This window comes from Schistocerca americana, chromosome 3 (assembly GCF_021461395.2).
Source record: "Schistocerca americana isolate TAMUIC-IGC-003095 chromosome 3, iqSchAmer2.1, whole genome shotgun sequence".
Taxonomy (NCBI): domain Eukaryota; kingdom Metazoa; phylum Arthropoda; class Insecta; order Orthoptera; family Acrididae; genus Schistocerca; species Schistocerca americana.
This window is the reverse complement of record NC_060121.1, coordinates 172,381,302-172,397,911: the sequence shown is the minus strand read 5'-3', so window position 1 is coordinate 172,397,911 and position 16,610 is coordinate 172,381,302. Positions and strand designations below refer to the sequence as shown.

General features: G+C 35.8%; 1 protein-coding gene across 1 annotated transcript in view; it reads left to right on the top strand.

Annotated features, from left to right (window-relative positions):
* Positions 1-16,610, top strand: part of LOC124605262 (sideroflexin-1) — a 138,884-nt gene that overhangs the window by 58,190 nt on the left and 64,084 nt on the right. Inside the window, exons 5-6 of the mRNA XM_047136825.1 lie at positions 13,435-13,510; positions 13,592-13,677. Of these exons, the coding sequence (XP_046992781.1) occupies positions 13,435-13,510; positions 13,592-13,677 (162 nt within the window). The remainder of the gene's footprint in view (positions 1-13,434; positions 13,511-13,591; positions 13,678-16,610) is intronic.

Here is a 16,610-nt window from a genome sequence, read left to right as displayed (position 1 = left end):
ATAGTGGGCAACACAAACACTGTTGTCTGTCTTATGAGCTTAAGAAAGAAATCAGTTTATGGGTATCAGCAAACTCTGAAGCATACTACCAAACCCGACATGCTTCTCGACTATCGTAGTCAACTTCTCCTCCATCATGGCCAGTGACAGAATAGTCCTGAGTGATTAGTTTGATTGACTGATTCACTCTTTCTTTATTGGTATTCAGTCTCTAGATCATACCACTATCTGCAAAATACACACTAATCATAATAAATATGTGCATTGTAGAACAATAAAAGTTCCTAGGTGTAACTACCACATTTCTGTAGGCTTTTGCCAATAAATATACTGCAGAGTTTCATATACCGGGTGATCAAAAAGTCAGTATAGATTTGAAAACTTAATAAACCACGGAATAATCTAGATAGAGAGGTAAAAATTGACACACGTGCTTGGAATGACATGGGGTTTTATTAGAACCACCCCATATTGCTGGACGCGTGAAAGATCTCTTGTGTGCACCGTTTGGTGATGATCATGTGCTCAGCCACCACTTTCGTCATGCTTGGCCTCCCACGTCCCCAGATTATTGGCTTTGGGATTACCTGAAGTCACAAGTGTATCGTGATCGACCGACATCTCTAGGGATGGTGAAAGACAACATCAGACGCCAATGCCTCACCATAACTCGGACATGCTTTACAGTGCTGTTCACAACATTATTCCTCGACTACAGCTATTGTTGAGGAATGATGGTGGACATATTGAGCATTTCCTGTAAAGAACATCATCTTTGCTTTGTCTTACTTTGTTATTGTAATTACTGCTATTCTGATCAGATGAAGTGCCATCTGTTGGACATTTTTTGAACATTTGTATTTTTTTGGTTCTAATAAAACCCCATGCCATTCGAAGCATGTGTGTCAAATTGTACCTCTCTATCTACATTATTCCGTGATTTATTCAGTTTTCAAATTTATACTGACTTTGTGATCACCCGATACATGGTCCAATGAAACACATTTATATTTCTACTATTTGTTGCTCTTGTGGTCCTATGGTGCAATTTTGTTATTGGTAGTCTAATCTGCAGAACCTGTAGGTCTACAACAAAAAATGAGAAAGGAAGTTACGTCTTCCTTCTCAGACGATAAAGCAAAAAAAAGTGCGTAATTCTTTCAGAAAAAGAAGTAAAAAGGGAATAATTTGCTGCTCAGCATTGAAAATGCAGTACAGAATTTTGTATAGAAGTGATATATGTAATTTCTGTCCTTTGTAGCAAACAATTTATTTAAAAAGTTATTAATCTTGGGATTTTTGCTGTTTAGTGGTAGTATCTAATTAACTAGAGAGTGGATGACTATATTAGAGAAACGATCAATGACCATCATCTTTTATCTTTTGAAATCTTTTTTATGTTCATACATGCAGTGGGAAAGAGAGAAAGTAAAGATTTGCTGCAACATTTGATAATTATACCTTTTAAGGGAACAAATATATGTAAACAGCATAGATATGTTCTTCTGTAAATACCATATTGTTTTTTTTATAGCAATGTTCCACTTATTTACAAAACTAACATCGATTTTTTTCTGAAAAAATTAACGTTCAAATGTGGTTATTGGAGTTGTCGCTTTTACTGATTAAATGAAATTGTTAAATATATCACATATTACTTCCAGACATGCTACTTAATCTATCACCAACTGTTTTTATTGACAATTTTCAATTTTTATGTATCTTTTTATGTAATGAGCTTTGTGTGTGGTGTTATATGCTTTGAATCATGACTAAAGTATTTTCACCATGTTTATGTTTGATGTAAATACTTACCGATCATTAAATAACAACTTTTTGAGACACTCTAGTATGACAAGGCTTGTTACTGTGCTCCGTAATCTTCATATTTTGAAGGTTAGATTTAGTTGGAGGGTTTGTATCATTCAAATAATTTTTACTATTTGGCTTGCTATTAAAACCAGAAAAATTTATATTGTTTTTAAGTTATACTGACCTTAGAATTTTCTGGATGAGGGGGTTTTTACATTCTGCGCTTGATCCACTAAATTCTCCTCCTTTATAGAGTCCCTAACAATATCCATAGCATTAACATCATAGGTCTTACGAATAGCCTTTTCTTAATGTATGTTGTAAATACTCACATGTTCTTTTGGTGGAAGAACTGTGTACTTATTCTTTTTCTTAGTCACTGTGTCTTTCCTTACACTTTGTGTCATCTTGTGGAGTGACTTTACTTTCTTACTTCTTGTGCAGTTGTGTTTGTAGAAGCATAGTGCCCTGCATGTTTAATGTTGTACAAGGCAATGGAAGCATTAGACATTGATTTTTGTGCATCTTTCCCATAATATAATTAGAGCTCAGCTGTCACTGTCACCACTATCTGAGTCTTGTAGCTAGGTCAGCTGAGGACAGAAATGAAAGCCTTCAGCTTCGTTCCCAGCACCTTCCTGGATGTTTTTGTCAGGGAGGTCTGGAATGGGTTCTGCTCAGCCACTGGGATCAACAAAGGAGCTTGACTAAAGCAGCAGCAGCATCATTGCCGTTTGCATTACTGAAGTTGAAAGACTCAGAGCCTTTTGACACTTTAATAGTGACTAAAAAACCATTTGATGACACAAGGTGAAAAGGCCTCAGCTGATATCCAGTTTTTAGGTAAGAAAAATGATTTAGTTAACTCTTTCATACAATTTTAACAAAAATTTATTTGCTTGAAATGTTTTATATTTTTAAGCTTGTTCGATGCATCTGGTCACTAATAATGTGGCTCTCAAATTATCCTTTAATATTCTAATCTCTCTCCCGAGATGGCTCTTTTAAGAAATCTGCAGTTTTAAAAGAAAGCAGAAAACGGAGGGTTTTGTGTATTTTAAATAGGTCCCGGAGCCACACAAAGGACCAAAATATGTGCATCTTCTCGAATGGGCCAAAACTACATACCGATTCTTGCTGCTCTCCTTCAAAATAAATAACTAAATGTAGATGATGTTCTAGTTTGTTCAAAAGACCACCTGTCCTGAAGCAAAAGCTCTTCATTTGATGTTGTCATTCTTTTAGACCAACACAGAGCTAGTGAGACGAAAAGTAAATCAAATGAATGAGCTATGTTTGAAGATAGCCTTAAATGGAAATGGAAATACAGTACTCAGTGTTCAATATTCTGTAAGCCCTTGATACAGAGTGCCATGCAAGTTTTACTATTACTATTAATCATGAAACATCAATGATGCCAGACTGCACATCTCCACCCACACTTCAGTGAATTCTCTGGTACCAGCTGTACACACAATGAACAATATGCTATGCTGTTTCATTTCTGCTTGCACAATGTGCAACCTATTATGACACTCTAATCATTTATATTTAACAGCAGTAATTTTCTATCAGTCATAAAAGTCTAGTGGAAATAAAATAATTTGTTCCTATTTATTGCTACACAAAATAGTAGTAGATTTTTTGAGTTCAGCAGCACTGTTAGCTAAAGTTTTCACAAAATACTACTCTTGCAATTCTTACTCATTGTTGAAATGGAATATTACCATTTAAGAGACTACTACATTTCTTAATGCTGTCATGTTTGTGAGTTTGGCTGTATTCTCAAATAATTGGTGTTTACTTGATGCTTCTGGTAACCTCTCTAAAAGTAATCATGCAAACACTTTGACTTAACCAGAAGTGGAAACAACAGCAGTAAATAAAAAGACAATAAGCCATTCAGATTAGACACTTACTGGATTGGAAAATGGTGAATAGACATAGTTATGAGTCAGATCTAGCAGGATGAAGAAACACTCAATGACAGGAAACAGTTCAACATTGCTCTAAAGTTTAAGAAAGACAGTTGCGGGTAATGTGAGTGTATTGTGTAAAAAAAGATAGTGTCAGTCTTAGACCTAGAACTATAGTAATTATTTAGCTGCAAAACTGGAAGAAGAGCAGCGGAATTTGACACTAAACAGGTGAACTGTGGATTCACAGATTTATGAAGAACATTCTATTCAAAAAAGTTCTGAAAAGAAAAGATAGCGATCACCATACTCTTAGTTAACAGGAAAAAAAGCTTGGACAAGCAACCCTCTGTCAGAATGTTTAACTTCTAAGTAATTACCAGCCTATATACTGAATAATATAACTTAATAGAGAAATGAAGTTGTACATATACATGGAATACACTATAATTGCCTCAAAATTGAAAGTGAACTCTAAAGAAGAAACATTCCACCACTAAAAGCAGTTTCTTTGTTTGTTTTTAATTCTATTTAAGCAGAAAAGTAAATTATCTGAAGATCATAAGTCACATAATGGCTCTTGTGAGACTGAAATTGTTGGTTGCAACAAAAATCTAGATAGAAAGTAGTTGTGAATGTGGTGTGTGTCATATTATTTGTGGAATCTTAGCTTACTGGGCCATTGAAGTAATCCAGGTTGGTGCACACCGTGAGGCTGTTGGCAGAAGTCCCATAATGAAAGAGCACGAAGCAGATTGGAGCAAGCCTTTAATAACATGCCATATTGATTGGGTACGGAGCTATAACGTCGTATTAAAGTTTGTTTAAGGCAATGCTATCAAATCTTGTTAACCCTTGTTGTTTTACAATTAATTGAAGTGCAGCAACTGCATCACAAATTCTGCAATAGCGGAGGGCAGTGTCATCATCAGTGATCCTGAAACCCATTCAATGGGATTGACTAAAACTTTTGAATATGTTGCTTTCAGGTTGAACTTGCCGTGTATCTTATCCAGCAGTATGTGTGTTGTGAGACGCAAATCGTTGTTGTGAGACGCAAATCGTGTCTCAATATGTCCTTGGATGTGTTATATTTCACATTACAACATAGTGATGGTTATCCATGAGATTCTCCTATGTTCTGTGACTTACGCCAGCAGGGACCCTATCAAAATAGCACTTAACTGTCACAAGTAGCTGTGGCTCATTTTGCTCTGTACAGCACTGCACATTTGCCAAACCTGTTGAAAGAACATCATCTGTGGGACTGACAGGAGTTGTATACACATTAGCAGCCCATCACACGGATTACTTGCACTGTTGTAGTGAGAGTAGAAGAATACAGCTTAGTAGCAATATAGCACCCAATAACGCAGGTTTGGACTACTTTTTCAATTTTTAAAGTCTCTCAATGCAAGTTTTTTTTTTTTTTTTTTTTTGTTAATAATATTTCTTTTAATGAAGTAAATTTGTTTTCTGAAGGGACCGTCACTCTTTGCACCCAGTTAGGTGATATGGATGAAGAAAACGAAATGTAGTGCAGAGCAAACCATACCTATGATAAACTGAATTTCAGAGAATGTGACTGATCACTTTTCTAGGAAGGACAATTTGCTGGATAATGAATACAAATAAAAAAAATATCGACTTGGATAGCTGAAAAGTCAGACATAAAGACTGTGAGCAACTTAAAGTATTTATGACTGTTGTCTCTATGGACAATATTGTAAATCAGGTGGTAATGCCATTAGAAAGTCATGTATTGTGTAAATTACATGAATAGCACTTAAGCTAAAAAGGAGCCTACCTTAACAGCTTAAATTGGGACATCATTATAAGAGTAGAATACCTTTGAAAGGAAATTTGAAAGAAGATTTTGAAAGAATGGCAACTGCAAAAGATAGCCCTTGTTGTGGTTGGGAGAAAAATATTTCCTTGTACATTAGAAAGAAGTGCATCATTGTAAACACTATAATGAACAGGGAACATTGCTTTGATAGAATATACTGCAATAATTTCATTTACAACATAGAGCTTGTTGGGACGATGAAATGAGTATGATCATGTAACATTTTAGAATTGGCTCTTACAAAAGTTATCAGCCTCACTATCACCAAAATTACTAATTATTGTTACTTCAAATTAATATTAAGATCCAATCAAAACTTTATTAATAAACATTTTTGGAACAGTGATCAAAAATTTTTTAAAAATTTTTCTTTCAAAAGTCTTGATCGCACGGCGTATGCTTCAAAAACATAGGTGACCGGTTTCGGTCATATCACATGACCGTCATCAGACCCATGGCAACCTTCGAAGATGGTAGGTGGAGCACTCTTCTCAGCTGCTGTGATGTCAACTGGTCTTGACATCACAGCAGCTGAGAAGAGTGCTCCACCTACCATCTTCGAAGGTTGCCATGGGTCTGATGATGGTCATGTGATATGACCGAAACCTGTCACCTATGTTCTTGAAGCATACATGGTGTGATCAAGACTGAAATCCAATCAACTCTGCTTTTTAAAATAATTTTTGCTGTCTTTAAATTTATTTAGGTAGTGATAAAATAGAAGATAACAGGAAATGGCAACAAAAGTCGAAAGGAGGCTGAAGGGAGGAGGAGATGGGGAAGTAGTATAGATATGTATGTAAAAGAATATCTAAGGAGACACACATGACAGCAACAGGGTACATAAGCAGAACCAAGGAAAGTGGAAGTGCTTGGAAAATGACTAATTCAGAAGGAATAAAAAGTCATTAACAAGATTAAAAATTGAGAGGACAGTTTGTCATATTAAAAGAAAACCACCACACTGTGGAAGTGATACTGAAAATTGAGACTACTGAAGTATACCTGAGCAGGTGATGGGCAAAGATTCAGTAATGTTATCAACAAAATTGGCTGAGAATGTGCACTCAGTAAGAAAATATTTTAAAAGCAATACATTGGCAAAAGAGAGTATTGTTAGAAATATTTGGCTAACATTTGGTATCCCTGAACACAGCATAATTGTACTAGATGCAACCATTCATGTGCATTACTGAAATTTTTATGGTTAATTTCTCTCTTTTCAAGTTTCCTATATACAAACCCCCTCTGATCCTTTTTTTTAAAATTTCCTTTCACCTTTTTCCTGTATGTCTCAATTTCTCCACTATTCTCTCTATCTGATTCCAGTCCTTTACTACCTCCCCCCACCCCCTTGCCCCATTTCTTTATTTTCTTTTAAAGTGTACTTGTTGAATCTAAATATTGATAAACCCTTGGGTCAATCCACATGAAATCAACCAGTGGTCTGGTTCTTGATGTCTCAGATTTTGATAATTTTGGTACATTAGAATAACAATAGTGTGCATGAAAAATACTAAATTAAATTTTTTTTGGACATTTCAATTTTTAGTTATTAATTTTTTTTAACTTCTAAAATTGTGCAAATTCTCTGACATTTTGAAACGTTAAAATCACCGTATCTTAAACTATTTTACTTACAGACCTAAAATTTGTACCATTTTATACAGTTTAAAAGTACATGTTGATTAAAATTATTGATAACAATGCTAAATTTTCTCAACTGAAATTAATTTTAATTTTGGAAATTTCAAAATTTGATTTTTTTGTTTGTTTGAAAAAAAAGTGTGTTGTTCATACCTGTTTTGGTTAACATCTGTGCCAAGTTTCATGATAGTGTTCCAAATAAATTTTATTCTACTGGTAAGCACAGCACCTTGTGCACAGTCCATAGGGCTTTGGAATTGTTACTAAGATGCAATATGTCTAAAACCAAATAATGCTACCAAATCATTATCTTTTATTTAGTGCCAATCAATTTATTACATTATTAGAATTATAGACGTAATTTAAAACGTGGAAAATCCAGGATGAAATATGACAATATTATGAAAAAGAGTGTTGCTACTCACCAAATAGCAGAAATGCTGATTCACAAATAGGCACAAAACAGAAAACACACACACACACACACACACACACACACACACACACACACACACACACCTCTTACGTGACCAGTCTCTGACTTTGAGTCTTTTGGATTTCCCGTGTGTTAACCATGAATATATTTTAACACACACCAAACAACTTGTACTCAAAAAATACCAGCAATATTGATTAATATTTATGTATCTGTAAAATGGGGGTATAATTATGTAAATTATTTGTAAACAATGATGCAGCTGTTAAATAATAACAGTATTGTTATCTGAGTTCCTTGCAAAGAGGAATTTTTTACTTATCTTTAACAACAAAGGTGTTACGGTGGTCCACTGACAATCTTATTAGTGTCTAAATTATGTATTGCACATTTCTTTCAAATGGTATAACTAACTTTCCCCAAGCAGTAATGACATAATTGATGTAACAGAAGATTCTTTTTCTATAAAAGTTAGGCTTTTTGAGCTCTTTATCTGACAGTGTGTATTTTCTTCCAGTGGTAGTTGAAGGATTTAATTTACAAAGTTTGAATTTTTTGTAGTACAGTCAATTAACCTGGTCTTGGTTATGAAAAAGAAAGAGCTGGTCCACAGTGATGTGTAAATAAAAGGAATACTTCCCCTTTTCCATCCCTGAATAGCATAGAAGCCATCCAACATTTGTTTTCATAGGCAGGAGCAACAAGTCCTGCAATCTCTTCAACAGCACACATCATCTGGACTCACCTGAATTTTTCTGAATATCAAAATTCTTAAAATTAGAAACAGTTTTTCCTTTGCCATTGACTTTATCCATAAGAATAAATGCATGATGCTTCTGTTTCCCCGACTGTTGTGGCTTTATAAAAACTTGTTATAGCGTTCCATTTTTACGCTGCATAGAAGTGACTAATGGCATATACGCTTTACCCCCTCAAACAACTGAATGATGTTGCTGTTTGATCTTATTGTGCTTCCACAACTGGTTAATATGAGTGTTACAAAAACTACTTTGACTATTATTTTATGTGCATCTATGAAGCCACTGTTATTAGTCTATATAAACATCCTCAGGGGACAAAGTGACACAAGTGTGTCTGTGTCATGATTGGAAATGCTTAATTTTCCTGTAAAATATTGAACTGCTCATGTCAGAATATGACAAGTACAATATTCCACTTCGTTTGCTGTGCTTGGTACCTGTCATATTCCAACTTGTGCCTTTTGCCATTTTATTGGATGATTAAGCATTTAAAGTCATGACACAGAGGTGCATGTGCACACTCTGTTGGTCTTGTAAATATGAGCTTCAACTGCTGTAAATTAATAGTTTTATAAAATGGAAAATCCATATTATTCCTTACATTACTTATGTTAATTATTATATGGCATAGTCTAATATAATTTTTAAATGATACAGTAAAGTGTGCTTAATTAATATTCAAGAACTTCATTTTACCAATAGTTTAATGAACCAGCTCGCAAACTAAGTGCAGTTGAGATACAGTCAGCTATACAAATGCAGTAAAATAAAATCTATTTGCATATGTTCCCTTTGGAATACAATCAGCACACACATTAATAAATAGTGTATGACAAACACTTTTTTTTCTTCAAACAAAAAAGATGCAGATTTTGAAACTTTCCAAATTTAAAAAATTTTGGTTTGGTAAAATTTAGCATTTTAATGTTTTTTGTAATTTGAGATATGGCCATTTTAAGGTTTTAAAATGTGGCAAAAATTATCCAATTTCAGCAACTTGAAAAATTAATTATTGAATAGCAAACTGTCCAAACAGTTTTTAATAAGAGTACAATAAAATGACAAAAAATTACAAAATTCTAAATCATCAAGGTTCAAGTTTAATTTTTTATTAGTTGATATCATGTGGAACCTCATGTTAGTTAAAATGGTGTAGAACTCATAGATACTCATATTTAATATGCTGTACCACCTGTTATTACAGTGCATAATTGTAGTAATATTTATTTTGCCAGAGAACCATAGTTCTGTAGCTGCAGGTCGATAAAATCAAATAGCGTTGTTTCTTTGCTGCTAAACAAAATCTGTGCGGCTTATCACTGATACTTAACTACTTTTGCTTATAATTAATTGTATGCTTCTGTTGCTATTACATTGCAATAGCAAACTAATCTGCATTGTGGAATTGATTTACAGTCTTTATTAAAGACTAGATTACAGTTATAGAGCTCTGATTCTTAATGCTAATAGATTGTCTGAGATTAACTGAGTTGATGTTTAAAGATACTTCTTAACAAGAAGTAGCATCCTAAGAAATCCACGATATATACTCTTAAGAAAACCAAAACAGTCTGTGGGAGGGGAGAGAATTTACACAACTATTTTGTTGTATGTAGTAATCAACTATTCCAGTTTAAAGAAAATGTGTTTTTAACATAATACTGTAACATAATGATTAATAAGTGGAAGGAGGGCTAGGAAATTGTATTAACTGTATTAGAAATATTGATAAAATATATGCTTAGAGCTGCATGTGTCACTTCATATTCAAGGAGGACTAGGAAACTGTATTAACTGTATTAGAAGTATTGACAAAATATATGCTAAGAGCTGCATGTTTCACTTCATATCCTCTCTGAGGTTTGCCTTCTTTTTAATAATCAGTTAAATTTCTCAGGTACTGAGAGAAATGACCAATTTTTCATTGATGTACTTGAACACATCTCTGTTCCTCAAAAACAGATCTTTTTTTACCCTATGGCTGCATTGCTATTTGAAGTCATGTTACTTTTATTCAGTTCCACCAGAAAACTTCAATTTTCCAATATATAGTCTTTATTTTCTAAATATTATATATAATTGAAAAAAGGATAAGAACCAAAATGAGGAAATGTTTTCATTCTGAAAGTATCAGTGAATGATTAGCTGTAAAGTGAAATAAAATGATCTATGAGAATATTGTGACCACTCATCCACAGGAGGGCTGCATGTACTCCTGTTGTGCTGGGAACAGATAAAAACTGTCCAGAATGGGAAAAACTAGTGTGTTGGGCAACTCTGAGAAAGGGCACTCAGTGGTGAGATGCACTCTGCAGGCGACATAATGTGGACTGTGGAAATATTTCTAAACTTGACATCCACTGCTCATTATTGCAGTTTGGTGTTCTGCAGCATATGGCCTGAAGTGCGCAGTTGTCAACTGAATGGAATCATTAGTTGAAACTGATATAGTTATAGGAGAATTATCGGACCATAGAACAATTAGAAATAGTTGTATGTTTAATAAATAGCTTCCTGTTAAATCATGGCAATACTAATGTCAAAAAATGCCATTTTCTACAGCAATTTAACCTTGGTGGACACATTGTGTGGTGTATGAAAACTGGGGGGTGTTAGTATTACACCATGGAGGACAAAACCTCCAACTTCCTCATTGCTTTCTGCAAGAAGAAGTCACAAGCTACTGTAGAGTACACAAATAAGAGGACAAATAAAAATTACTGTAATTCCACTTAAATCACTGCAACAATTCTGAAGTTTGGCAGGCCAAGTGCGGTGTTGCATTATAGTGCAATAAAATCACACCGGCGCTCCAGTTTCACTGTTGCTTTTCTTTAATTGCCATATGCAACCAGTGTAACATTTGCCGTACAGTACAGAGTTGATTGTTGTGACATTCGGCATAAATTCGTTGTGCGTCACACCCTCCATGTCAAAAAACACTGTCGCCATCATCTTTCCTGCTTAAGGTTGGACATTGGCCTTTCTTTGATGTGTTGAAGTTGATTGCACTCATTCCATCAATGTTCTCTTTGTTTCAGGCATGAAGTGGCAGACCCACATTTCGTCCCCTGTAATGATTCACAGTAGAAAAACGTTGCCCTTCTCAGAATACCATTCCACAAATTCCAGTGACGATTGGAAACATTGTCCCTTGTGAACATTGGTGAGCAGCCGTGGGGCCCATCTGGCACACAGTTTATGATATCCAAGGTGCAGGTGAACAATGGAGAACACACTGCCATACAAAATGTTCACTTGCTGGCAATTTCCTGATGTGTTACGCACTGATCCTATCTAATGATCACATCCACATGGTCAACATTTGCAATGGTACGGGACATTGCGGGCCTGCTTTCGTAAGATTTGTCAGTGAGATCCGTGGGTCTGGCATCAAATTGCTTATCCCACATTACAATACCTGGGTGAGAGATTGTATGCTCACCTTATACAGTAGTGATTTTGTGGTGAATGTCGATGCAACTGAGCCATTTAGCCCATGGAAATCTGATCATTGCACACTCCTCCAATTTGGAGTGAAATCCAGTTGATGTGCCATTGAGCCTAGCCCACTCAGCACACACAACTTGATGGGATATCACACCACCCATGCTATAGGACACGTCAACAGTTACTAAGCATGTTACATACTGGCCATGGTCACAACACACAGTGTGCTCATGCGGAAAGCCAGTGTAACTTACTTTTTGATTCCTGCCCCTATTATTGTCAACTACTGCATCCGATCATGGTTTCGGGCATGAAGTGGCAGACCCACCTTTCATCCCCTGTAATGATTCACAGTAGAAAAACGTTGCCCTTCTCAGAATACCATCCTCCAAATGCCAGTGACGACTGGAAACATTGTCCCTTGTGAACATTGGTGAGCAGCCGTGGGGCCCATCTGGCACACAGTTTGATATCCAAGGTGCAGGTGAACAAACAACAAAATTCTATTTATATTTCAAACCTTAAATTATAGTTATTTTGAAAAGTATCATTCTGTGTAAATGTTGTAGATAAAACAAAAGGAAAGAAAACTGTAAAAAGATTAAAAACGAAAATTGTAAGATGTACGACCTGTTTTAAACATCAGGTAACAGGTCTATAATTTGACAATAAATAAATAAAAATTAATAAATAATCCTATCTTGGTTAATGCGTCCTCCATGTCATTTTCTAGCAACTCACTTGCCCTACCACAAAACCAGAATTAAGTGCTGCAGTTTGATGAACATAATTATTCTGATAAATATCCACAGCTTCTAATTTTGTGGGCATCAACTATGTTAGATATATCTGGAAAGTCACAGTTAGCTGACTTGGACCTCCTGAATCATGTCAGTGTAATCTACAATAATTGAAAACCTTGTGCTGTTTTCTGATGCCTAAAATCCATACCAAGATAAGTTGTAGCAGTTTTGCCTGACATAAGTGGAAGACATAGCTTTTTAGGTGACTGATCGTAGTGTCCAGGCTGATGACTATATATCTGCTTTGAAAGGAAAATTATAATAAAGTAGTCAATTATTTTAATCACACCATAAAAACTGCACACTTGTAAATACTTATGTACAAGAATACTGTTTTGGCAGTTTGTTTTGATTCACATTTTGCATCCCTGTTGCAATGTTCAGCTGTCAAAATATCATAGTAAAATTTCTTACATGGATGCACTTTACATTGTTACATCACTTATGGTAAGGGCAATAACTATTTTTGTCAGTTATTGTGATGACAATACTGGGGATAAGTTACAGGGTGCCAACTGTACAGCTCCTTATTGACTTGCAGAAAGGTAAGCAACCTATAGTTTTTAAAAGTCGAACTTCATGTCTTAAGTAATTCAGTACTGCTATGCAGAAGTAATTAAATATGTATGTACTTGTCAAATGTGTAAGTATTTCTTTATTGGAACACCTTAATTGTATATGTAGGAAACAGGTGCAAGAAAATGTATTTCATGAGAACGATATATGTATGAATATGTGAACATATGAAACTTTGTTTCAGGCAGCTTGCAAGTTCATATGTTCTTGCAACAGGAGGTGCTCTAACAACTGCTCTGTCTCTTAATAGACTTGTAAAGGTAGGTGCCTGAATGTGTTGTGCCTCTGTTATCAATCATTGTCTGTAAATAATGTTCACAAGTTGTGTTTTCCATCCACAGTCGTTCCCACCTATCATAGGACGTTTTGTTCCCTTTGTAGCTGTTGCTGCGGCTAATTGTGTCAACATTCCTATGATGAGACTTCAGTAAGTTGTAGTAGTTATTTACCTAGATTTTATTATTTGTACATCTGCATGTTTTCCCAGTGTAATGAATGAGCTATTAAGTTTTGGGAGTGCAGCTAAAATACTGTTGTCAAAATTTAGACCCCCACCATTTGAAGCTGACTGCAGAAAGAGTCTGTTGCCACCAACATACATTTTGCCTAAGGACCACAGAGATAAGTGAAATGACTGCTCCTACAGTGGCATATAAACAGTTTTTTCCTTTCCAAATGGAACAGGGAAGGAAATAACTAGTAGTGGTATAAAGTACCCTTTGCCATGCACTGTGTGAAGGCTTGAGGAGTATGAATGTAGATGTATAATTCCATTTCCCCCACTGATACTTTGACCATATATGTACTGACAATTTTCTTTGTGAGGTGACAGTTCCACACTAGAGCACTTGCAGACATCTTTCAAACCTGTAGGCTACGCTATGTTACATAAGGCTACAGATAATAATAGCTGAGAGGTCTTTGGTAGGGGACCAAGAAGTTAAACTGATGCAGAGCACTGAAGTTGGACATTTTGACTTAGAAACTTCAATTCAAAAGACACTGTGACATCTTTCATAAATGAATTACTGTTGGTGCCTTAACAATGTAATGTAGTACCAAAAAGACCAGTTAAATACCAGAAATCTTCATCATGTTTTGTGTTATGGTGGTCTTCAGTCAGAAGAGTGGTTTAAGGCAGCTCTCCATGCTCGTCTATCCTTCCTAAGTCTCTCCATCTCCGAGTAACTGCTCCCACCCCATTGATGCCTCAGAACGATTCCTGACAAGTGATCATTTCTTTTAGTGAAGATGTGCCATAAATACACTGTCTGACCAAAAACATGAAGCACCCAGAAGACATGGTCAGACATAATTGTAACTTCGTACACATACCGTATTTACTCGAATCTAAGCCGCACTTTTTTTCCGATTTTTGTAATCCAAAAAACCGCCTGCGGCTTAGAATCGAGTGCAAAGCAAGCGGAAGTTCTGAAAAATGTTGGTAGGTGCCGCCACAACTAACTTCTGCTGTTGAATATATGTAGTGCTACACAGGCATGCTTTGCAGGCACAAAGATAAATAATGGCGCCACAACCTCTGCGTCAGTAAATAAATTTAAAAAAAAAAGTGGAAGACGAGCTTTTTTTTCCGCCCCGAGTTTCGACCACTCAATTTTCATACATTATCCAGCGAAGTAAATACAAATTCCGTGTTGTTCATCTTCGAGTGTAGCAGCAGTCCAATGTACTACGATAATCCGACTGACAAGAGTGTTTGGGATGTTTGTCAATATGGCCAACTCCACGTTCTGAATTTTTCCTACATGCGAGAAGAGATGGTTACTAATAGGAACTTTTATGAATTGTGAATCACATGCAGTATTCTCTTCATCATAAGAATAATACGAATATAAACATTTTGCCATTTATTGTTTCGTGTTTGCTGCTATCTCATTTAAATCCTGTCTGCCTAATAAACTACGAAACTAGAGTGAGACAACAGCAAACGCGGAAGAATATACATATCATGTCATGTTTATATTCGTTATTATTCTTATGCCTAATAGTGATACAGTCAGAAATGAAGCACGACAATTGACTAGATTTTTAAATCTGAGATGACTCTTATTTCTGTGCAGAATGTAATGTACTAACGGAGAAAAATTTTTGCTAAACCCTCATTCAGAACATCAACTATCATACGCAGTCTATTATTTGGTTCTTGTTGATCATTATCAAAGAAAGCAGCAGTGTAAGTAGCAACAAATAGCAGTCTCTTGCCGTTGTTTCAGTTATGAGACAATTCCTCTCTTCTTTTTTTTTTTTTTTTTTTTTTTTTTTTTTTTTTTTTTTTTTTTTTTTTTTTTTTTTTTTTTTTTTTTTTTTTTTAATTGTAAGCCGCGGTAGGCACAAAAGCAAGCCATGCCGCAACAAACAATGCATGACACAGTACAGTAATGCATTTTCAGCTTACAGTGACGTAAACACCTATAACAAAGAGAACGGCACTTACCAAATCAAAGAAAAATATGCAATCAATTCAAACCAGACGAAGCACGTGAAAAAGGAAGGGTACCCATATAAATACGGCCAGAGCCCTTACGCATAGTAATGGCTACCTGGTAAAGCTTAACCGCTTAGCTTACCCCTCGAACCAAACTATTGTAGCTGTATCGTCATTCATTCGACCTAAATTGTGTCTCATATTACAATGGACCAACTTTGTTTTGATTTGGAGATGCGGCCTAAAACTTTTCTCTCGCCTTGAATTTCAAGTCTCAAATTTCAGGTGCGGCTTAGATTCGGGAAAATTTCTTTTTCGTTGATTGCGAGTCTCATTTTTCAGGTACGGCTTAGATTCGAGTAAATACGGTACTTACCATTAGTGGTTATGTAAATGATTCTCTGTGACAGGTAGAACGGCCATGAGTGCATTAGTGTCGTTCATGTTTAGTGTTGTTACCTGGCCTGGTAGGGTATGTACAGGTCATAAACAGCATCAGATGTTGAGTGACTACTGTGGAGGACATAGAGATGCCACATACACATGTGAGACAGTGTTGTCAGCATGTTAAATAATTTGGAACGGGCCTCCTTGTGGGTCTCCACTTGGCCAGCTGGTAAAATGTGCTATATCCAGTTTTCTGGAAAATTTTGATGGCAGTGACTCAATTTAGGACTTCATGGGAACATAAGGGCAGGCATCATTGCCATCAAGGTTTTGATTGACTATGTTGGTCTGCGACAAGGGAGAATCAGCATATTGTGCACCAAGTACATCCCTTCACAAGTGCACTTGCCATCTGAGAAAAAGTAAGTGGCTCCCTGCAACATCCTGTGTCAACCACTACCCATGGTCAGAGTCGCAGCAGCTGCACTATGGAATTACTACGCCACTGCCGCTAACACAACAACACA